General features: G+C 48.0%; 1 protein-coding gene across 2 annotated transcripts; it reads left to right on the plus strand.

Annotated features, from left to right (window-relative positions):
* The first annotated feature begins 1,819 nt into the window (after positions 1 to 1,819).
* Positions 1,820 to 23,174, plus strand: STK25 (serine/threonine kinase 25). Of its 2 annotated transcripts, none has more exons than XM_032992603.2 (12): positions 1,820 to 1,989; positions 2,820 to 2,946; positions 9,328 to 9,558; positions 10,768 to 10,824; positions 11,931 to 12,039; positions 13,314 to 13,471; positions 13,733 to 13,918; positions 14,139 to 14,284; positions 15,178 to 15,292; positions 15,583 to 15,654; positions 19,205 to 19,341; positions 20,962 to 23,174. In XM_032992603.2, exons 2-12 carry the CDS (start codon positions 2,896 to 2,898, stop codon positions 20,999 to 21,001), a joined length of 1,302 nt encoding a protein of 433 aa, XP_032848494.1. In that variant the 5' UTR covers positions 1,820 to 1,989; positions 2,820 to 2,895; the 3' UTR covers positions 21,002 to 23,174. The 2 variants fall into 2 exon arrangements, with proteins under 2 accessions (XP_032848494.1, XP_032848495.1); XM_032992604.2 differs by having other exon boundaries at positions 1,820 to 1,985.
* Positions 23,175 to 23,529: the final 355 nt, after the last annotated feature.

Below are 23,529 nucleotides of genomic sequence, written 5' to 3' on the forward strand. Positions count from 1 at the left end.
AGTGACCAGCCACTGACCCATATATGGTTTATTCTAGGTGGTGACCAGACCACAGTTCCCACGCAGCCTCTTCTGCCTATCCACAGACCCTGCTGCTACAAAGCAAGCTGCCCACGGGTCCCAGAGGAAGAACACCAAGCCTACATTTGAATCCCGCCAGTCTCTTGCACTTCTGTTTTACAGCTGGCCATCTTTTGCAATTTAAAATGGGCATGCCATGCTAATCCCACATGCTGATCGCCCTAATTAAAGACTTACCCTAAATTAAGCTGACAAAACAAGTCAATTGCTGTTCCTCCCTGCGGTCATTAGCAGCTCCATGTCTGTTATCTGGACACTGTACCACCCTAAGGTCTATGGGTCAGGTTAGCGAGACCGTTTTGTGGTGTATGTTCAGACTTGGCACAGTAATTAACATAAACATTTTTTTGGTGAGATTTTTGCCCTCTTGCTTGATGCCAAGAATGAAACTACATGGCTAAATTAATGAGTCTCCATGACAGGAGGTGGAGAGCTGAGCCACCGAGGTAAAATGTTTCCTGAGTAACACACAGTGACTGCACAACTGACCCTGCTACAAGGTGATTCGTGTGCATGCAAACAGGGAACAGTTCAACTCTTAGTCTTTGCTGCAGCAGAAGTGAAACAGAACTGCCTTCCACTTCACAAGGAACCTTTGAGTCCTCTGTCTGTTCCTTGATCTCCAAAGTCAAGTTGGGCTGGAATAGGAATGTTTCTGAGAAGATGATCATATTTCGTGGGGCTGGAAGACATGTCCTGCAGGTATAAACTCAAAACTCAAGCAATCCAGGGATCCAACAGGTAAGACCTTTGTTGGAAACTTTCCAGCCGAGATACAGTTCATTTAAATACAAAGATATTATCTCATTACAGGGGTATCTGATACCAGTCCTCTATGTAATTGATGTTTTCACTCAAGTACCTCAAAGCGCTGGATGGTGTGACCAGGGGAGAGGGAAATAGAGGGATGCGGGGGCTCCTCACTGCAGCTGAGACCCACCTGTCCATGCAGCAACGCATCACAAGGCTGCTGCTTTTGCTGCAGCTCTTCCCAAAAGCAGCACAAATTCATCATCAGCAGAAACAGCTTACGACAAACACTTTGTGTGTGGGCAGCCGCACCAGCGTTTGGTAAAAAGTTGTGTCTGTGCTGCAGAAGAAAACCGAAGCCCAGTTCTAAAGCTGACTGGCAAAAGATATTGCGATTTTTTGTTTTTTTCCTTTGAAAACGTGAATCTGTCACTAACATTAAAGCACGTGGAGGAGAGGAAAAAAAAAAAAAAAAAAAACAACAAAAAACCAAACAACCCCGCAAAGCAAGCCCTGGGAAGAGGTCGGTGACACAGTCCTCGCCCCGCCAGCTCCGGGCCTACCGCCGCTGGCTCCGCCGAGCCCCGTCGAGGGCAGGCTCCCCGCCCTCGCCGGTGGCACCGGGAGAGCCGCCACCACGGCGGGCTGACGACGACACAACCCCTGCGAAGGCTGGCGAGAGGCGCCACCACACCCCGAGGGGAGACTCCCTGAGGGAGGACAAAAAGAGGGGTGCGCCCCGTCCTCCCGCCGCCACCGCAGGGCAACGGCGGGAGGCCGCGGGGGCCCCTGGGAAGGGTAGTCCCCGCCACCCGCGCCGGAGGACTCCCCGCCCCAGCAGCCCCCGCGCCGCCGCCCCTCCACCCGCGGCCTGCCGGTCTCGGTAGTCCACGGAGGCGCCGCCTTGGGCGGCCAGCCCGGCGCGGGAACTACGTCTCCCGGCAGGCAGCGCGGCGCGGCCTCCCCCCCCGCCCGCCCCGCCGCGCCGTGTTGTTGCGCCCGGCTCGGCCCGGCCCTCTCCCGGCGCCCCCGCCCCCGGCACCCCCTGGCCGCTCCTCACCGCGGCCGAGCTCGGTGTCGTGGGGCAGCCCGGAGTGGCAGCGGCGTGGGTCCGGCATGGCACCGCGCCGCCCTTCGCGCGGGGACCGTTGGCTGTAGGTGCGGCGGGCTGTCCGGGGTTCGGGAGGGCCCCTGGGGGGCACTTGCAGGGGAGGGGATCCGCGACAGAGGGGCCGTGCGAGGCGTGGGAGGGCCTGGGGGGACTGAGTGGAAGGGGTGGGGGCCCTGAGATGTGAGGTGGGGTGAGGGGTCCCTGGGAAGCTGCGGGTACCGTGCAGGGGGGCACTGGGGTAGGGGACCCTGGAGAGGGCCGGGGGTGCCCTGAGGGGACTGGGCTGGGCTGAGGGGTCCTGCTGGGTTTGGGGCTCTTCTGCTGCAGGGGAGCCCTGTGGAGAGGGTTGCTGAGGAGTACAAGGTCTCAGCAGAACTGGGGAGTACTGGTGGGGCGGGTGCCCAGGGCTGGTGTAGGATTTGGGTTCCCTGAGGAGGAAGAGGTGCACCGGGGAGCTGAGCTTTGCAAGCGGGTGTACTGGGAACAAAGGGGTAGCCTCAGTGAGAGGATTACTGGGGAGGAGTAGGAGGAAAAGGGTGTCTGAGGATAACACTGTGGGCTGTGCTGGGTAAGATGCTGGGAGTGGTGATGAGGGGACAGTGCTGTAGGGGCAGCTACAATACTGGGGAGCACACTGAGGTGAGGTGGGGAAAATGGTGCCTGCGGCTTTGTCGCTGTGTATCATTAAAGTGAGGTTCCTTGATGCATCAGGAAGGCATGTCTGGGAAGAGTTGAGAAATGGCGTTTGCAAGGAGGGACTGGCGTACTTAGAATGGCTGGTAGGTTCAAGGAAAACTGCAAATCGAGGAAAAAGATGCAGGTAACTCTTCTGGGGAATGAGCCAGGCTCTGAGAACCTTGTTGTATTCTTGTTGCAGTTGACCAGTGGATGAGAAAGCATCGCTCTCCCGCTGTGCTGTGACATCCCAACCCTCCCTGATTTTGCTAAAGCGGATGTCTGACCATCCTGTAGGCATGGCTCACTTGAGAGAATTTGCCAGCCAGGTAAGCAGCAATTAAAAATTTGTTTTAAACTCTTGTATCAAGAGCAAACATAACAATGAAATTAGTTTAAAACAAATCACCAGAAAATCAGGTTTTGCCACTTTTTTTCATATTTCTTGCACATGTCTCAGTTTACTCCTGTTAGATGATCGATTTGTGTCTTATTCCATGGTGGTGTTGGACTGACAGGTTGCCAGCTATATAGAAAGGGAATTCTTCACCCAGTATGGTGCCTTTCTCTGAGGTTAACTTTGCTTTTCTTAGGCAGGCAGGAATCATTGACTGAATGTTTTGGGGAGAGGAAGTCTAGAAATGGGAACAGAAAAGTTATGTGTGCAGGCTGTGCCAGACATACCTTACTGAAGTGTTCATAACAGTAGCTTGAGAAAAACGGTGCTTATAACCTTAATGCATAAGAGGTAGTGATATCTGAACATTTAACGCTTCCGAGAGAGATATCAACCTCAGTGGATGTGGTTAAATCCTGTTGTTGTGATGACATTTTCGTAAGAGGAATGTGGAAGGATGATGTCATGACTTGGGACTAAAAGCTAAACCACATTAACAGCACTGGCTTGAATTTGCTTTCTTCTGAATTTGGTTGTGGGGTGTATTTGATTATTGACAGATGTCAATACTGAATGTTGGTCTTGTTAAACCCCATTTTGTGAGCATTGTTGGCATTTTTCTGTTTTGCTCCTAGGTGTAGAATTATAATGCTAAAAGCTTTAGTGGTTTGAGATGATGCTTTCTCCAAGCCTTTTGCTGATTTAAAATTGATTTGCAATGCATCTTAGTTTGCGTGCTGTCTTTCATTTAAACTGTTTCCCCAAAGTGTGTATGGAATTCAATGCAAATATAGTGCCTGAGTGAGTCATAGTACAGGGAGAGAAATTAAAGGAATAAGAAAGGATACTGTCTGGTTAGGGTTGAGAACTGAGTTCTGTAGGTACAGAGAAGGTTGCTCTGAAGCTTTTTTTGTACACAACATTCACTAATAAAGCTTATCAGAGTTCCTGAGGTCTCATCTCTGAATTTGTTACACAAATGTAAGGCATTCTCAGATTCTGTCATCCCATGACTCTGGTCCTGGAAGAGGAGAGCAGTGTGTCTTGTCCATTCCTCGGGTCGCTTCAGGAATCCTTGATGGGACCTCAGAATCTGTAACTGAGGCTTGCTCAAAGGGCAGTAGGAATTGGCCTGAAGTTCTGTTCACCAGAGTTTAGGGAGTGGTGGAAGGTACTGTGAAATTTGAGAGACTAAGACCTGGATTGGGACGTCAGAGGCTTGACTTGTCTTTGATTCTCGGTTCTGTTGCTGATGTGCAGGGTTACCTTAGGCAAATCCCCAGGTTGCTTTACCTCTGTTCCTCCATTTCCCTGCCTCAGATTGTTGGCTCTCTCTTTTCTTGGCTGCCCTTTGCTGTGTACATACAGCACAGTGGGCCTCCAGTCTTTGTCGGGTGCTCTATCTACTAGATGACGTATTTGCATTACTGTGTTTAAAGCTCTGATCCGAGCTCTGTTTCTAGTTTTGTTGTTTCTTATGTGACCTTGAAGAAGCTGTTCGGGTTCTTTGGCTAAGTAATCTTGAAGCAAAAGGATAGTATATGTGAAGCAAGTTGGGAGTCTCAGACAAATTCATGTTTCAAAGTGTTGAACACAAACTTCCCCCTTGTTTATATTCCAGAAGTTCATAACTGTCTCAGGCTAAGCAGTTGAAAAGAGCTGTGTGCAAATTTCATATAGACAGGGAAGCTTTCAAATTTTCCAGCTACAAAGCTGATTTTCCCCGAAAGAACATCGTGCCTGCTGCAGGTATCTCTATTGGTGGCCCAGAGGTTAGTGTGTAGCATGCAATGTGGGTAAATGCTGGATGGGAAGCTGGGGAGGAGAGGAGGCAATGAAGGAAAGAAGGTCAGTAGCTGAGGTTTGTCAGAACCAGCTTCCTCCTTCCACTCTTTTTGACAGAGGAAAATTATGTTTGTTCGTCTGGTCGGAAAGTGCTCTAGTCAGAAGTAACACTAAATGCTGCTGTAGTTCTGTATAAACCTTCAGAGGCTGCCAAACTCCCAGTGAGCTTCAGCTCTTGAAGTATTGTGGCCTTGACAGTCTTTTTCTGTTACAGACTTTTCCCATGTAGAACGGTGATTCTGATCCTGACCTGCCCCAGACCAAGGAACTCACACTTCCAAGAGTTTAAGCACCTCTCAGTGTTTTATGCAGCAGTTGCAGGTGTGACTCTTGCTCCTGATGCTGAATATGACTCTCTCGAGAGTGAGATCCAGCCGGACACAGCCCAGGGAGAAGACTTTGAGCTGGTTCAAAGCATATTTGCTTCTGTTCCCAGTAGGCAGGTTATTTTTCCAGGTACTAGCTTTGAAATGAGGGTAGGTATTTACCCATCTCCTCTCAAAGGCTGCGGATATCATGCCTCTGCAGCTGGAGGTGGCAAAGCTGCCAAACCCATTCTTTCCCTGTGAAGCAGCTGGTGTTACTGCCAGGCTTGTCTCGTAACATGCTGCAGTTCTTAATTCCTGATGTCTGCAGTGAGTCGCTCTGTTTTAAAACATGGCATCATCAGTTGTGATGGCAAACACCCCCACACCTGTCATGACAGAGCATCCTTCTTTCCTGTGCTGTAAGATTAGGTCCTGGAGGGCAGAAGTGGAGCACGTTACTGGTAGATTGTCCTCATCCCCCTCATACTTACTGCCTCTCCTTCCTGCATGTACGACCAAGATTGTGCTTTGTATGCTCTCCCCCCAGAGCTTGTTCATGCCTGACTGAGCCATCTCTAGTGTCTGACTGCTCTCAGTGGGGAGGAATAGCATGAGGCTTTTTGCTCCACAACTGCTGTGTAATTGACATTCAGTCAAGCAAAAAGGTAGGATGAGGTGACCATCCCTTAAAGGCTTTATGCATTGTAGTAGAATGAGGATCAGCAGCTGGTCAGCTTGCTCTTCAGATTCTGACCTGGTGCTCCATTTTGCAGCCCTGGTGGGTTTTGTGAATGTGGAAGAAAATGGAAAGATTCCAAGCTGGTGAGCAGTTGCAAAGTTGACAGGTGTTAGTAAGCTTCTTTGGGTTATCTGTGCTCATTTATTCAGGAGAAAGCATTTCATCTGGGTTCTGTTACTTTCTACTAATGAAGTTTTTCAGTTGTGTTTGTAGCTGTGCAGTTCCAGAACATGGATTTGCAGCCAGGGTGATTCTCTGATAACAAGACTGGCACTGAGATCAATTCGTATTTAGAAAAGGGACAGATTGTGCTTGTTACACCCCTCATTGCAGTGCTCTGCAGGTGCAGATTTATTGGGGTAGGGGAAAGTCAGGCTATACTGAATGCTGTTTTCTCCTCCCCTGCCCCCCCCGCTTGAGCCCCCAGAGTGTGGCAGTGTGCTTCTCTTCTGACAGAGTGGTGCACTTGCATAGCTCTCCTTTCCTGGCATAACTGCATTTGTTCTGTCTGGTGAGTGCTGAGGCTTGTGTGCCCTTCAGTCTGAAAATTTGCTCATCATCAGCAAGTTACCATGCAGCAGCTCAGACAGGAATTTTCTAATGGACAAGAGCTTCAGAGCAGATGTCCTGCAGACCAGTATAATTTTATCTATTGTAGTTTGTCATGGGAATTCAGGGTTGCTTCCATGAAAATGCCACCTGGCAGTGTCTTCTGTGGTGTCCACAATAATAATTCACAAGGTGTTGCACTGAGCATTGACCTGCTTGAATCCGGGACAGCCCTGTTTCCTCTTCCCCGTTGACAGAAAATGAATAAACTCATTAGCAGACTCTGGTCCTGCAGCAGGTGTCCAGGAGACTGTAACAGTGGCTGGAATGACTCTACCGCTTTGCCCCATACTCGCTCCCTAGGTTCTGATTGTTGCTGGACATGACTTGTGAGATTTTGGCAACTGTGCCAGGGGTTACCCATCCTGAGACCCTCCATAGAGTCATACTCCTGCCCTGTCACCTGAGAGCTCTGAAGCACTTCCAGATCCGTTTTGAAGTGACAGGCACTGGGAAGGTAAATCCAGTACCTACAAACAAAGTTTGCTGTTCCAACCTAATGTGGTGGGCCTGTCTCTTCTGCCTGTCAGCGTTGTATTGTTTTGCAGGTCCCTTGGGCAAAGTCGCCGTGTGCTTGTCAGGAAGGTCACTCACAGCCCCTACCTGAACTTCTTTCTTTCGCAGAAAATGGGATAAACGGACATCGAAGTATGGAAGCTTCTTTATGAAGCTGTCCATGGTTACACAGCCCGATACATAACACGGTGGTTGTCCCCAGAGCTGCCTGCAGTAGCCGGTGCTGTTATATTTGATGCCCCATTCATGAATAATCACTCCTGATTCTTTGATGTGCCATGCCAGGCTGAGGAGGGGAGCAGTAACTTTTACCTTGCCGTTCCTTTTTTCATGGAAAAATTACTTGGGAGGGGTGGAAGGTTTTCTTGCAGGGTTGCTTTCCTGCAGGATTCATGTGGATGGTGTTTCCTTTACCAGCTGAGCCATGTGCTTCTAGGAGATGATCCTCTTTCTCTCTCTTCTTCCTGACGTGTGGGAGTGGCTGATGTGGTGGGTGGCATTTTTATGGTGCAGTAGGTGAGCATGCAAGGTAATGTCTGGACCACCTTGTTGCCCCTTCCTGTAAGCTGGTCAAGAGGTGAAAACTGCTCGTGGGCTCTTGTGAGCCTGGACTAGCCAGACTGTTCTCCCTACGCCGCAGTCATCATTCTCACGTTGTCTCCTGTCATTTCTCTAGCTCAGATCCTCTTCCTTTCCCCCACCTCCCTCTCTCCCATCCCTGTTATGTATTGCCAGTTCCTTTTATCTCTGCATATCCCCTCCAGTCTGTTTCCAGTGCATTTGTTCAAATTACAGCCTGTTTGGGGGTTGCCATGGATGCACAAGGATATTTGGTTATCCTTCTGTAGCTTGGACTGGAATGCTCGTGGAAATCCTGTTGAGTGAGCTGACTGTAAAGCTTACTCTGGGCCTGGCCCGCTCCATGTAGTAATGCACTGGGCACAGAAGGCAAACAAGCTGTAATGACTGGCTGGCTTAATGATTAAGCAGCACCTAGGGCTGTTCAGTGATGGCCTGCTGCTAGAACCTGGTATTAGATGGAAAAATGCAGCTGCCCTGTTCTCAGATAAAATCTCTGCCAGCTCAAGGCCCTTCCAAGGGAGTGGTCCCTCTGGGTGACGTGTTGGAGGTGAGACTGAGAAATTCTGGGTGTGGAAAACTCACTGTAAAAGCTTGACCACTTCCTGTAGGCCAGGCTGTATTTTTCAGATTTATTTTATATTTTTAAAACTAGACTTATTTTTTTAAAAAGGCAGAAAAACTAATCACAAAGAACCTTTTAGTAGCATGAAGCAGAGCAGGACCTCCTGGTCTGCAGTTGGACAGAATGAAATAGCATCAGAAAATGATTCTGATTTCTTCCCTTTCTCGTCCATACTCATCTAAATAAAAAGTTAACTTTAAAGCTGCTGTTAAAGAGTCAGTATTTCTCTGATGATCGATGATCATGTTAGTAGCTTCCCAGTTGACATGCTTATCTAATGAGGGAAATGCTATTTGCTTGTGCATCTGGGCATGCCATCCAGAGGAGAGGCTGTTCCAGAAAAGCAGGTCTGCAGATGGAGTGTCCATTCAGGTCTCCTGTCTCCTCTGGGATAGGCAGGTGTCTGGCCTTCTTGCTTTTGACTTTCTAAAAGACATGAGGTGCTCTCTGCAAACATCTGAGGAGAGCTGGGCTGGGTGCTGCCTGGAAATGAGGCTGCAGTAGAGAGAATGGCTAATGTGAACAGGTATTTATATTACTGGAGCATTTTGCCCTTAAAACATGTAGAGAAGGGTGCAAATCATTCTAATCTTTGAGTGCAGGAAGGCAGACTAGGGAAACATCCTTGGGAACTTCCTGTGGCCATTTTCTCATTTGGATCTTCAAAAGAAGGCTGGTTCTGGTACACCTTGCCTGTCTTTTTATTCAAGCATGAACAAATGCTTGCTCATGGAGCTGCTTTGGCACCAGTTTAGTGCCTGCAGTTGAACAGTCCTGTCCCAAAGGAGCTGACACTTTCCAGAGAGATACTTGCTGACATTCTCCTTCTGGGCTTCTCTCTCCTTCCTCCCCCACTACAGTCTGCAGGGGCACAAAGGCCACATACAAGGTTTCTTCAGTTCTTCCAATCTCGGATATATTCTGTGTTAAGTTTCTCGTCACGTGGAGACCTTTTAGAATTTGTGAGCTTCAGGTGAATTAAGCAACACAGTAGATGCACAGATAGGGGGATGAGCTGTATGGGTATGCACGGCGCTCTTCAGGCTGCCATGGGACTTCATGGACTTTTCCCATCTCTGCTTTCTGGTTTAGCACTCCAGGGTGGATCCTGAGGAGCTGTTCACCAAGCTGGAGCGGATCGGCAAAGGATCATTTGGTGAAGTGTATAAAGGGATCGACAACCGCACCAAGGAGGTGGTTGCTATCAAGATCATTGATCTGGAGGAGGCTGAGGATGAAATTGAGGACATTCAGCAGGAGATTACAGTGCTCAGCCAGTGTGATAGTCCCTACATCACCCGGTACTATGGCTCCTACTTGAAGGTAGGACAAAGCCACAGTGATTCTCTTGCCAGCAGTTTGGGAATGGGGTGGGCTTCTCTGAGTGCTGCAGCTGACGGTGGCATACAACACTGAAAGGTGCCCAATCTGTGAGTGGCAGCGTGGCTGCAGGAACAGCAGTGGCTCTGCTCACTGTGTTTATGTGGTCTTAGTAGGAGGCTGGGCTTTAAGATGCTTGCAAAGTACATGGAAATGAGGTGCCCGGTACACCGTGGTCCCAAGAGCGGGGCACTTCGCTGTAGAGAAAATTATTAATTTAAGAGGCTGACCTCTCCCCAGCTTGACCATTCTTGAAAGGACATTTGTGGAATACTTTTCCAAAATACCACAGTTTTAAGGTAGTACCACTGGGGCCTTTATGACTCTGGAAAGAAGAGGAGTTTGAAACTGTACTTTGTGATCTTGTGATCATCGTTTCATCAGAAATGATGAAAAGAACAGGACCTCAGTCTTCACAGGAGTGCTGATTTCACTCCCATTGAGAACAGGTTTAGGAATCTCAGGTGGAAGCTGCTAGTCGTGCTGATCAGCAGTGACCTCTGCATGCTGGCAGCTGGAGGTGTGTAACACTGGGTCAGTGGCAAACAATTCTTCAGCTCTTTGGATCCTGATTGTTCCTGACATGCTTTTCAAAGGCCATAATGCATTTTTTTCAGCCTTCTGCTGAAAACACTAAGCAAGCTGTGGTTTCATGGATCTGCTGTTTATTTCCTACCAGGACCCTGCAAACCTCAGTCTGGAAACCTCTTCTCTGAGGAGTAAGAGAGTGCCTTGCTGATCATACCCTTCAAACTGGTAGTCCTGTTAATGAGATCAAAGGCTGCAAAGCTCCCCTGTCACTGTGAAGAAGGAGATGTGCTAGTTCTGTTGGAGTGATGTTAAATGGCTCCAACCCGAGAACATGCTTATCTCTGTGGGTTGTGTAGTCTGGTGCCTGTAGGGGCACTAAGCTTGCTCAGATAAAACTGCAGACGGAGAGGAAGAATTAGGGGCAGGTCCACCACTGTAATGCTGTGTCAGCAGGAAAGAGGGAGCTGGGAGCTCCCTCCTTAAGCCTCTGAGAGCTGTGGTGGGCAGCATCTCTTGGATTGTCTACAGGACTACTCATGTGTCTTGCTGCCTCTGGGGTGTTTCACTTTTCTGCCTGCTTTTATCACTGTCTTTGCTCTTGATTTGTGCTTTTGCTTGCAGGGCACTAAGCTGTGGATAATCATGGAGTACCTAGGAGGAGGTTCAGCCCTGGATTTGGTAAGTATGTGGTAAGCTCTGGACCATGAAAAACACTGGCTGGAGCCTTGATTTGTGAAATGTCTGTAAGTCAGACACTCACTTGCCACATACTATCTTCTTGGCAGCCCTGTGCCTGAAGGGTAGGCAGTGCAGGACAGACATGCTGGTTATGCATATCCCAGGACAGAGGAAATGTTTGCGTGGAGCTCAGCTGTCAAAGCTCCAGCGTGCTCTGCTGCCTTACAATGGGAAGAGCCAGTGAACTGAAATGTGACAGCAGCCAGTTGTTCTTGAGCACTGAAAATCCATACTTCACCTACTAAGTGTTCATTGTATTGTTCAGCGCTTGCACGGCATCAAGCTCAGCAGGGACCTGGCCTATGATCATGATTCCTGTCTGTTCAATAATACAAATGACATCTAACAAGTAACCCCAGATTTTAAGGGAATACAAATGCAGAATAAACACATGGGCAAAGGTCTGCTGTGCTGTATTCTGTCACAGGATTTCACTTTTCTTCTTAGGACAATGAAGTCTGTACTACTTCAAGAGCAGTAACTAAGGTCATGTAGTGAAAAATGCTGATCCTGCACTGCCTTGAAGGAAGGGGGAGGGGGTTGGCTGTCATCAGCAGAAGTCATCTTAGTGTCAGAACCTCAGTTATCACACTGAGAAAGCAGGACTTGTTTAGAGGAGAACTGATGGAGAGAAAGGAGAAGAGCTTTGGTACAATACTCCACAGCCAGAGAGCCAGAGGGTAGAAGTTGTCTCTGCAGTGGCTGAAATTCAGTTCTTGCATGCTAGCAGAGAGACTTGAACAAGAGAAACTGTTAAGATATTCTGTTCACCACTGTATTTCCAGGCCAAAGCGAGAGATGAGCATCCTGCTGTTTGTCTGGGAAGTCTTTAATAGACTAATAGAAAATCCCCAGAAAGATTTTTCCATTTAATGTTGCCAGGTGCAAAGTCCAGTATTCTGCTTGCAGAATGTGCACGAGGTGTGCAGTAGGTGCTTTCTGTTGAATATGACCTGCTTGGCCAAGGTTTCCAAGTAACAAACTGAGAGGTTGGAAAAGACAAGGCATCAGTCACCTTCCTTTGTCATCTCTCTGCCTTTTTTCAGCTGAAGCCAGGACCCCTGGAGGAGACTTACATAGCTACTATCCTGAGAGAAATCCTAAAGGGTTTGGATTATCTCCACTCTGAGAGGAAGATCCACAGGGACATCAAAGGTAAGAGTGAAGAGCTCAGCTCTCTTTCTTGTATGGGATGTGCTAACATAAGATTCAGAAGTATAATACAGCAACAACCTCAGAGGTTTCCAAAACTGTTTCTCAGTGCTGCTTTTCCTGTTGGGTTGCTTGATTTTGAATCTGATGCTTGCCATTTTATTGCAACTCATGTTTTTCATTACTTTAGGGTTTAGAGTAGCAGGAAGGATATGGAGCTCTTCTCTGGTATTTGTAGTTTGGACAGGTGGGGGGCTAAAGCAAAGGGGTCAACGAAAGGCATGCTCAGCTATTAGCTGACTTTCAGTTATGCTGGACGTTTGCTTTACTGTTGGACCCCAAGGTGTGTGTATGCTGGTTATCATGCTTATAGCTTACTGTGAAGGTGAGCTACTCACGCAGGGTTCACAGCCCTCGAAAATCAGGGCAGCTTGTGTCAGCTTATCCTGTTACTGATTTTTATAGTCAGTGGTGATACGCAGTGTGGAGAGACCTGGCATCTGCCTCCCAAAGAGCAGTGTCACGCTGAGCACAGAGCATCAGAGGACAGCAGGAGGGCAGGAGGACAGTGCTGTGGAGGCGTGGCAAGTGTTGGATGCTAACTGCTCTGACCCTCTGCAGGAGGGGATGTGAACAAGCAGAGCAGAGAAACCTCATGCAGGGACATATGTAGAAAAGATTCCCTTGTGTATGTGAGACTACACATTTCTAGTGCTGCGAGCCGTGCAGGACTGTTGGCTGCCAGCAGTGGGGAAATGCTGAAAGTTTGTAGGTAGGGTCTCTCTCAGAATGAAAAATCTTACAAAAAAAACCCCTGTCCCAAAACCTGAGCAGTGTCACTGTCTTAAGCCAAGTGAGTAGGAAGCAGGACAAGACCAGGACTTGTGAGCTCTTTAGAAGGATCTGTAGTTTACCCTGTGCTGAATGCTACTCTGAGAAAAAAATCAAGACTATTTGAGGTGTCTTGGGCCATGCTGCCCTCTCTTCTTTGTGTGACCAGGAATCACATCTAATTGAATGTATGGCCCTTCACATCTACTCCTTGCTACTAGCCTAGAAATTAGACCCCTTTCGATCCAGCCAAGCGTATGAACTTGTTCTGTGTTACCCAGCAGAGGTCAGAGCATGAGAATGAGTCCAAAGCTGGAAATCTGAGTTGAGGGTTTTTCACTGGGTCAAAGGAGGGGATCACAGGAGGTCTGTTCTCAGTATTCAGTTCTGTGTGGGCTGGAGATGATTCAGAAACCAGTGGACTTAATGCTTGTTTGTGTGAACAGCTGCCAACGTGCTACTTTCGGAACAAGGTGATGTGAAACTGGCTGACTTTGGGGTGGCTGGACAGTTGACAGACACACAAATCAAGAGAAACACCTTTGTTGGGACTCCATTCTGGATGGCACCAGAGGTCATCAAACAGTCTGCTTATGACTTCAAGGTGAGCTGGAAGCAGGAGGATTGCTACTTGATGCTTCGATGTATGAGATGGTGCTAGGGTTAATACAGGGACTGGAAGTGCTGCTTGTTGCAGGAACGATACTCTTCTGTTATGGTTCAGTGTCTGTTGGAGAAGAAGCCATGAAACACCCGACCTGCTTTTATGTGATCAGCCCTTTGGCTGTGCTGAAGTTGCATGCTTCCATGTTGCAGAATTGCTCCTTGCTGTTCCGTGCTGTCACTGTTCTTGCTCATCTTTCAGGCAGACATCTGGTCCCTTGGAATTACAGCCATTGAACTTGCAAAGGGAGAGCCTCCAAACTCTGACTTGCATCCTATGAGGGTTCTTTTCCTGATCCCCAAAAATAACCCTCCAACACTTGAGGGTCACCACAGCAAGCCCTTCAAGGAGTTTGTGGAAGCCTGCCTCAATAAGGATCCTAGATTTGTGAGTATTGCTGTCTGCCTGTGAATTTGGGTAAAGCATTGAAGAAGTCAAAGATTTATGTAGCAGGAAGACCTTTTGGCACCAGGCTTCTGGAGAGAGAGAAAGAAGTACTGAGCTTGCAGAATGGATGGGCAAGCCTGGCAAGAATTTAAGTCAGTGCATTTGCGTGTTTAATGTACAGAGATGGTTAGATGTAGCATGCTTTCCTTATTTGTTCCAGAGGCCGACAGCTAAAGAATTGCTAAAGCACAAATTCATCACACGCTACACCAAGAAAACCTCATTCCTAATGGAGCTGATAGATCGATTCAAGCGCTGGAAGTCAGAGGGCCACGGAGAAGATTCCAGTTCTGGCGATTCTGATATGTATGTACATGTCCTGCATGGAGGGGTGCCTCTGCTATGCCCTGCATGCCCTGGGGCAGCCTACTGCAGACAGCTCAGATCCTTTTCCCCACCTGGGCTTGGAGATCTTACGGTAGCTCAGGGAGACCTGTGAGCATCTGTTTGTGAGAGCGGGTGAGCGCTGTCTGAAGAACCAGGCTGTTACCTCCTCTTCAGTGGGGCCCTATTCTAGTCTTAACCTGCGGACCCTCTTTGCGTGTAAGAAATCAGAAGTACTAACAAGAAACGTCTAGTCTGTGTGTAACTAGTAAAACAAGGCTCTTGTTGCCTGGATTTTATGCACATTCAGTTAGATACGAGAGCTACAGGCTTTAGGAACTGTGGCAACAGCTGTGTGTGTGTGTTTGTGTGCTCATGGGGAGAGGGCTTTGTTACTGATGTGGATGATAATGAGGCTGTGAGCCTTGGGTGAGGAAAGGGCACTTTGTTGCCAGGCTGGTGTTACAGAGCTTCTCTTTCAGCGGCCAGCAGCTCAAGTGACCAATGACTCTGGGAGGTTGGCTTGCAACATCTAAGCCTGGCCTCTCAAGTTGTTAGCTTGGATTGTCTTGAAATTCTCCTAAATTCAACTAGCGCTTGAAATTGTCTTCCAGCTGGCTAGAGCAGAAAGGTGGTTGTGGTGATTTGGAAACATGATGTAGTGCTTAGCTCAGATCTCTGTGGTGCTGTGTATAGCCCGTATAGACTGAAGTTGTTTCTCTTTAGGATTTTTTTCTGGGAGAGGGACATGCCTGGAGCCCTGTGGTGATAAGACAATCGGGTGGAGAAGAGCTTGTCACTATGGGACTGCATGGGTAAAACATCTGGTGTATGGAGCTGAGGCTTTGTCTTGTCCTTCCCCTTTTCATTTGTAGTGACGGAGACACAGAGGATGGAGACCAGGGTCCAATCTGGACATTCCCGCCAACTATTCGCCCCAACTCCTTGAGCAAGCTGCACAAAGGAATGGCTCTTCATGGTTCCCAGAAGGTCTGTTTGCTCTCTGTACTTTCAGAAGCGGACCGAACTAAGAGAAGCTTTCGAGGGCCTTGGGGAAGCTACCAGTCGCTCAACCTCTGTCTAAAATTTACTTTAGTCTGGTATCAAGGGCTAGTGCCCCAGAGTTGCCCCTTCCACATTGCCAGAATACTGCAGTCTGACACTGAGACCTGGTGAGGGAACTGCCATCGAGGTGCTGTGAATTTACCAAAGGCTTAGTAGCTCGTGTGCCCTGAGGGCCTTTGCATGTGCTTGTAACTTCTTTTCATGTTGCTTTCTAGCCTACTGAGCCTATCAAGAGGCAACCACGGTCACAGTGTCTCTCCACGCTTGTTCACCCAGTTTTTGGGGAGGTGAGTAGAACCTTCTTGGTGTCTGTGGTGGTTGGAGATGAAGAGATACTTGACGTGGATAAGTAAATGGCAAAGATTTGGAGAAGGGAGGTGTGGTGAAGTACCTAGTAGGGCTGAGAGACTATGAAGTATTTGTGCCTCTGTTCAGAGGTCTATACTGTATGTATTATGACAGTGACTCTGTCCCTGGAGTGTCCTCTCTAATACACTTGTGTTCCTGGAAGCATGGCATTACTGTGGTGTCGTCTGGTGAGGATAAGGTAGAGGACACTCCTGTACCTGTTTCTCATCTGTATCTTAGGCTTGCTAATGCCTGGGCAGCTCTGGACTCTGGTGTCCCGGGCCTCCGTGGCTGAAGTGCAGCTCCTGCTGGGGCAGGCAGGTATTTGAGCTTGCCCGTCGCTGGGCAGGTTCCCTCATGCTATCTGCTGCTGTCCACAGCAGTGTCACTGAGGGGAGCGTGGGTGGATTAGAGCAGGAGTTGGCTTTGCCAGTTACTAGGCCCTCTTCTTGATTTATACGTGCCTGCTGTTGCTAGCATGTCGAGGCCAAGGAGTTACCTACCATGTGGCCTGTGGAAGGTAGACAGAGAAAATGTGTTTGGAAAATCCACACTGTTTCCCTGCCTTGCATTCTGGGGGGGGGGGGGGGGGAATGTGGAGTTGAAGTGAAAGCTACCATTGACGATGGGATAGTGTCTGTGTCAGCAGAGAGCTGAATTCTTTCCAGCTGGGTGATGTTTTAGGGGAGGAGAAGAGGATGATAATCATAAGGGGCTACTAGCTAATAGGGTTTCCATTGCTGTTTCCAGCAGGAGTGTAGGAAAGTAAGTTCTGGTTCAGAAGAAATCACACAGGCATTGTGTGTCAGGGGTCTTTTCTTGGGGTGCTGGGTCAGAGACCCATTCTCTGGTCCTGATGACTTGCTCTTTTTCTGGATCCTGATGCTGTACCAGGGGTGGTCCAGCAGAGAGCTGTGCTTTTTCAGGAATAGCCTCTAGACAAAAATCTCTTTTTTCAAGTCTCTGAGGAAAGAGGGTTTGCTGCAGGGCGGGAAGCAGAGGTCATTCTGAAGAGCAGGCTCTTGAGCCAGCGCTGCTTTGGAAATTGAGAGTTTAGCTAATTGGCCTTTTCTGTACTCCTCTGAGTTTGACTTCCAGAGGTCAGAGAATGAGGCAGATGGTCTGGGTCTTTGTAGGCCTAGACCTATGATATAAAACCAGATAAAAGTAATGTTGCTTTCTGATGCAGGCAGTTTGTTTGTGCAGCGTAATCATTGACTTCTGGTTCTCAGGCCTTTCTGTTTAGGAGCCTTCTGGGGGAGGGTGTGCTCGGGGGCTGTGAGTTCTTCAACCCAGTGAGTGCATCTTTCTGCTTCTCCTTACTGACCTTGCTGCACTGGTTCCAGGCCAGAAGTGGCTTCTTGGACTTTTAATTTCTGCTTGTTTTGACTCCCTTGCTCCAGATTTGCTGATTCTCCTTTCCTTTGATTAGACTTCCCTGCTGGCTCTGCTGATCCCACGTGCAGGGAAGGTTCTGGGCAGTCTCTGAAATAACCTGGCTTCTGCGTGCAGTAGCAGGGGAGTTGGAAGAAAACTTCTCTCCAAGTTGGAAATCTGCTTCACTGCTGATGGCACGTGTTGTTCTTTTCAGTTCTAGTTTCCTACCAACAGCAGACTTTCTCTTTCTTACTGTTGTATTGTTGCCTCTTAGACCGGCTAGGTTTTGATCACCTCTTTCCATAAAAGAGCTGAACTGAAATCTTACCGAGATGCTATTCATAATCTTCTGTGTGCTTTCCCTGTGTGTGTATTATTGGATATTAATATTGAAACTGACCCATGCTGGGTCATTAACACAGATGTGGGCAACTGGAAATCTGGAAACCTGTCTGCCCTTTCTGGGACAGGGAGGAAAAGCGAGGTCTTTGGGCCTGGAGGGCCAAGCAGGGAATAAAAGCCAACTTGTAGGGCTTTGCACAGTATAGCTCTCCAACCCCCTGCTAACCTCCAGAAAGCTCTTCTGCAGTGGAAGGTGACAGGATAACACAGAGTGCTTCACGTCACAGGCTGCTGGGCAAACTAAAGGTCGGTGGCTCAGCATCAAAGGCTGATGATAAACTGTCACCTTACCTGCAGGACAGACCCTTTGTCTCATTTTGCTCTTTGATCAGGTAGACGTCAAGTCAAATCCTTGACTTTAGCATCACATCTATATTTGGCTTAAGAAATCTGTGCCCTTGATGCGCGTAATCGAGTTGCCCTCCGTGCCCCCCTCCGCCACTTCTGAGTGAGCAAAGGCGTGTACAAGTTGCTCCCACAGCTGAGGCTTTGTGTTAGTGAGCAATTAGCCCACTGAAGAGGCAGCAGCTCTTTTGGGCTCCAAACCGTTTGTTTCCAGTGGGGGACTTGGAGCACAGGGACGGCTGTGGCTGGGGATTAGCATTCACATTGTCCTGCTTTCTGGACCATAGAGAAAAGGTGAGCTCCAACAACAGGAAAGGCTGATCCTAGAATTGCAAGCAAAGAACTGTGAGGCTTATGTAAAGCCCTTTAATCAGCCTAACAGGAGCTTAATTGAACTGGACAGTGGTTAGCTGGCAGACACTGCTTGTTCAACAAAAGGTTTTGATTTTTGTTGAGCTCGTTGCTTAATGATGTGTGCTAGGGAAGGGGCTGCCACACGAGCTGCTTGTGTGGAGGAGGTGGGGGAACGCCGCGGAGGATGTGACTGGGGGTTTTCCGATGACAGAATCCTTCAGGCTCAGCACCAGTGACCCGTCAGGAGTTCCTTAATGACAGAGGTTTAGCTGCTTCAGGTTAACAGCTGGAACTATGTGCAAGTAGACTGGTGGCTGGCGAGGTCCAGTCCGAGCACGCTAAGCATGATAAATGCAAACTGAGGCTTTGCATCTAGATCAGAAGCTGCATGTGGAGGTCTTGGTGTGTGGGCTTCTTTCCCCTGTCCCCCTGAGGAAAGCTCTCCTGGGAAGGAGCGTCGGGGGCCAAGTGGCTCAGGATCTGTAGCGTGGCAGTAGTCTGCTTTGGCCCCCCGGTCACTGGAAGCAACTCGGCCTTTTTTGCGGTCATTAAAAGTGGTGGTGACTAACACCTGGTGTTACAATATTTTCTGCCCTACGTGTCTGCAAGCCTCCGTGTGTGTCTGGGTGCTAAGCTGTCATTAGCCACAAAGGTGACTGTACTGGTTCACCTACAACTGGAGTTCTTTGTTCTGTTACAATGTAGGGATTTTCAGGGCTGTTGATCCATCTCTATTATCATTTAGTTTGTTTAAGAGCACGTCAGGGCCTTTTTGTTAAGGACTTCAATTGCTGTTAGTACCTGGAGGAAAGTTTGAACTCTGGACATTGGACTTCCACCTTCCTCACCTACAAAAGGAGCCCTTTATTTTTTTAAGAAGAATGTGGGTGCCCGCCTGCACCTCTGTGGAGTCATATTAAAAGGGAAAGGGACTTCATGTCTGTAGTGCACTGCTTGACCAGTGTGCTCTGCAATGAGATAAGGAACTAATGTGCTGTTTCTGGGTTGCAGCTTAAAGATAAGCACAAGCAGACTGGAGGCAATGTGGGAGCTATGGAGGAGCTGGAGAACGCCTTCAGCTTGGCTGAGGAGTCCTGCCCGGGCATCTCTGACAAACTGATAGCACACATGGTGGAGCGAGTACAAAGGTGAGTATCCTTTAGAGTGTGGGCTGGGGTGGAGCTGGCAGTGAACCAAACCATTGTCGTACTCCGTAGCTATGGTAAAGGCTGGTGGCTGAGCAGTCAAGACTCCCAAAAAGTGAATATTGATGACAGCTGACCCAATAGTCCCTAAATCACTTCTTTTAACTGCTTTTCATTTAATGGACTTTCTTCCTGCCTTAGAAGTCCTTTCTCACACTGAACAGGTTTCTGTAGCGTAGATGAATGTTGCAGAGCACAGAAAGATGCTGCTGTTCACCTTCATCTTGCATATATATATATGTGTGTGTGTATATATATATATGACACCCTGCTGATCCCATTATCCAGGTAGCAAGGACTATGCAAAATATCATGGGGATTGCTTCTGGAATACTGACTGTTTCATCGCAAGGAACGTGCTTTACAGAGCACTGCGTGCAGCCAGTCCCTCTGCTTGCCCAGCTTCAGGTAGCAGGACAGTGTACTTTTCCTGAAGTGAATTACTTATTAAACCAGTGAAGGAGTACAGTCTGGTAGAATTAAGTTCTCTGCTGCTCAGCAGGTGCTGTGTCAAACTTGCCTCCGCTACTAGCACCAAGTTCAGTCCCATCCATGTGTTGCAGGCAACAATGGCAGATCCTGATCACCGGTTTACCAGGCTTTATTTAACATTAATTTGGCTTTTTGCCCTTTCACAGCAGGCTACCCTGAATCTCACCCTTCCCGCACCAGTTTAGAAACTTAACATTTGAGCCCTCACTGGTGAGAATTATTTTGCTATGCATGTGACCGAAGGAGGCATTCTGTGTTCTGATTGCTAATGTAAATACAACCCAAACTAGACAGTCTTCATAGTCTTCAGCTTGGGCTTTCTAAGTGTTTATTTCTGATGGGTTTAAGCTGGTGTAGTTTGTGCCTTGGAGCTCAAGTATCCATTGGATGACGCCAAGCAAAGAAGAGCCTTAGATATTGAGGGCTTAAAATACTGGCCATCCTTGAGGCCTTCTGTTACTAAGTCAATCAAGTTTTCAAGCAAATATGCTATGGGTCTGTTTAGATCCCTCATCTAATAATCACTTAAAGCCAGAAAGAGAACACTCTTGTTTCTTCTGGCAGACACGTAGAGGTCACAGAAAATGTCCTGGTGATGCCTGCAAAAACTTCAGCCTCCAGCTGAGCAGGAGGTACTCGCAGATGTGTGTTGGGTGACTCTACCAGGCAGCTGTTTCAGTATCATTCACTTTTAGCAGCCTAGAAATGGCACTATGGGACAGTGCATAAGCACAAGGCGCTGGTTTTTTGGAGGTTTGCAAAACATCAGAGGCTCTGCTGGTTTCTTACTGCAAAACACTAGTGCTCAAAATTTCTTATTAGCCTAAAATTGAATCTCAAAAGCCTGAAAAAAGTGCTACCGTGGCTTTTTGTTAAATTGCTGGGTTTTTTTCTCTCAAGACTTCTTTATCTAGAAAACCGACGGTGGCAATGGGAGTGGGGACAAACACATCCAGACTGACCTCTTCGTCCACAGACACACGAGCTGCTGCGGCACGGGTGGGCCATCTTCCACGTGAGGGCTGCAGATGAACTGCAGTTACTAGTCCCTCTCATTTTTCTTTCTTGCAGGTTTTCACACAGTCGGAACCACCTGACCTCTGCCCGCTGACACATTCCCTGCTGCTGTTTTGAGGGGGGAAGGATTTTTCCCAGCTTCATAAGAACTACATCTCTAATCCAGACCACCATCTGCTGTTGGATGTAACATTTGTGTTACGGACTCCAGGACATTTCAGAGCCTTCATATTACACGTGTTTCCATGATAACCCAGGGTGGGGTTTGCAATGCAAGTACAATTTAGACCTTTTGCAGAACCCGAGATGGGTGGTCTAATTGTTTTTACAATGTAATCAATGCAGTTTTTAATTGTTTCCCTATGGATGTATCCATTTTGGCTTGTTTGATTCACGGCTTGTTACTGGTAAATGCCTGGCTGCTGAAAAATAGGGAGATTCTCTTCCAGTGCGATATGTTTCAAAGGTGAGTCTGATGGGTTTAGCCTCCTGCCCTTCCTAAAGAAGTGACTGTGAGCAGTAGGGTGTGAACGCAGGTATGTTTGGAAGCTCTCCATATATTATGGTGTCTGGGAAAGTTAGAGCAACTCCGATTGTTCTGGAGGATTTGCTTCAACTCCTCCACACACTAGTAAGGAAAAGCTCTCACGTACAGCAGCAGCAGAGCTGATATGCTGCTGCTCCTTCTCAGCCTGTCGTTTCACAGGAGGATGGGTTTGCTGACTGTACTTTTTTCTGGCTCTGGGACATCGTTTTGTGTAAGGTCTTGGTTCATCTAGTTCAGGCAACAGCAGGACTTGCCCTGGGTCTCCAGGGATTGGAAGGCATTTGGTTTGGGAACTGGTGAAGTTCCTTTCCTTGTGGTGCTTCTGCAGCTGAAGCAACTAGATACGCAGGTTTGGCAGTCCCAGTCTCTTAGTTGAGCTGACACGTACTGTACATGCCCAAATGTTGCAGAAAGATTTAAAAAAAAAAAAAGACAAAAGGGGGTGGGGGGAACACAACAGCCAAAGGCACTGACAGGGCCTCAGTTCAAACGGCAGATCGACGCTGTGTAGCAGTGCTTGAGGCAAGAAACCCATCCTCTACAGAAAGGTACAAACGGGATGGTTAGCAGCAAGGAGACCTGCATGGTGTGGCTGGGGGGGTTGCAAAAGTTGCTCGAGGCCTCCTTCCCCTCCTTCTCAACTCGCCCTTTCTGGCTCTTCTTTCAGTCTGGGATCTAAACTCGCCGAAGCTGGGGCTCTGCTCCCGTTGACCAGCTGGGGTGGTGGTTGCTAGCAGAGGAATTAAAGCACCCACCGCTGTATTGGCTGCTTAAGGTATTCCAGGGGAGCCATGCCCAACTAGCTTTGCTTTCTGTATAGTATTAGTTTATAAAGCAAATCTTTAATTCAGGTAAATGCACAGATCTTAAATCTATTCTTTGAAGGTCTAGAAAAATAGACTTAGGAAAATAAATAACTTCTGATAGCTGGTTGCTTAGAGATCTGCTCTCTAATTGTAAAGCTATTCTTATTAAGTCAGCAAGACCTTAGATATCCAGATCTTTCTGTCTGGGTGTTTGCGTGTGAATGATGTGGCTCACCCCAAAGCCACTGAGAACAAAAGCTGTAGCTGTTCAGCATTTTTTTAAAAAGATAGGCCACTTTGTTTAGTGACAAGGCTTGATTCGTTGGTACTTTGATTCAGACCTGCAGATTGTAAGTGCTGGGCTAAAAGTAGCTCAAAAGGACCATACATCCCCTCATCCCCGTGTGCAGTATTCACTTTAGCTTATGACTATCCTTTACTCTTCCTCTCTGATGGATAAATACAGGCTCAGCAAACACTCTGCACTCGGCCAGCTGAGAAGAGGTGCTGCTGTTTGATCTGGCTGGGGATCTGCTGCGGTGTGGTGGTTCCCTCTGGGGAGAGCAGTCTCGGAGCCTGCATTTATGAAGAACAGAACAAACCCATTTTTTCCTCAGGAGAAGGTGTTAATGTATAGACAGAAAACTTACTGAGGTGGAAGGCAGAGGCTGCAGACCAGCAGAAAGGCAGCTGAAGGGCTCCTGCTGCTTTTAAAGTTGCTGTTCATGACGGTAGCAAATTGTGTCGATAAGGTACCTTGTGTTATTACTCACATGCACTGCAGTGTAATGAGTAAACTTTTTAAAGGAAACAGTCCCCACAAACTTTGTTCAGTATTCAAAGCAACAATGGTTTTAGTTTTTAAAAACATTGAAAGGGATCTGCCACTTTCAATAAAGTAACAAAACCAAGGAGGCTGGTGTAACTTTGTATTATCAGGAAAAAAGTACTTGGTTAAGCTGCTTTTCTTTGCATTCTTCTTGGTCTTCCCCTGCCTCTTCCTGCCCCGTGTACATCTGGTGTGACAGACCTGCTGAAGTACACGCTGTGCAAGGAGGGAGTGCAGTGAAAGGCACGTTAGGTTAGTCCTTTCTGCGGATCAACACTGGTGGTAAGGGAAGCACCGTTTGTGAAAGTGTAGCTGTGTCCTGGAGAATGCTTCTGCGCAGTTTTTGCTGGAGTCTGCTGATTGATCTGCAGTATTTACTCAGGTTTGACTGTAAAAGTTGACAACAGGCCTCCTCTGCCTTCATCTTTCTCCCTGTGCAG

Source organism: Tyto alba, unplaced genomic scaffold (assembly GCF_018691265.1).
Source record: "Tyto alba isolate M040663 unplaced genomic scaffold, T.alba_DEE_v4.0 Super-Scaffold_10, whole genome shotgun sequence".
NCBI lineage: Eukaryota > Metazoa > Chordata > Aves > Strigiformes > Tytonidae > Tyto > Tyto alba.

Coding starts and splice junctions, on each gene's coding strand:
- STK25 (XM_032992603.2), top strand. CDS start 2,896: ATGTCTGACCATCCTGTAGGCATGGCTCACTTGAGAGAATTTGCCAGC. Junction 2,947..9,327: donor TGAGAGAATTTGCCAGCCAG/GTAAGCAGCAAT, acceptor TTTCTGGTTTAG/CACTCCAGGGTGGATCCTGA. Junction 13,919..14,138: donor TCAATAAGGATCCTAGATTT/GTGAGTATTGCT, acceptor TATTTGTTCCAG/AGGCCGACAGCTAAAGAATT.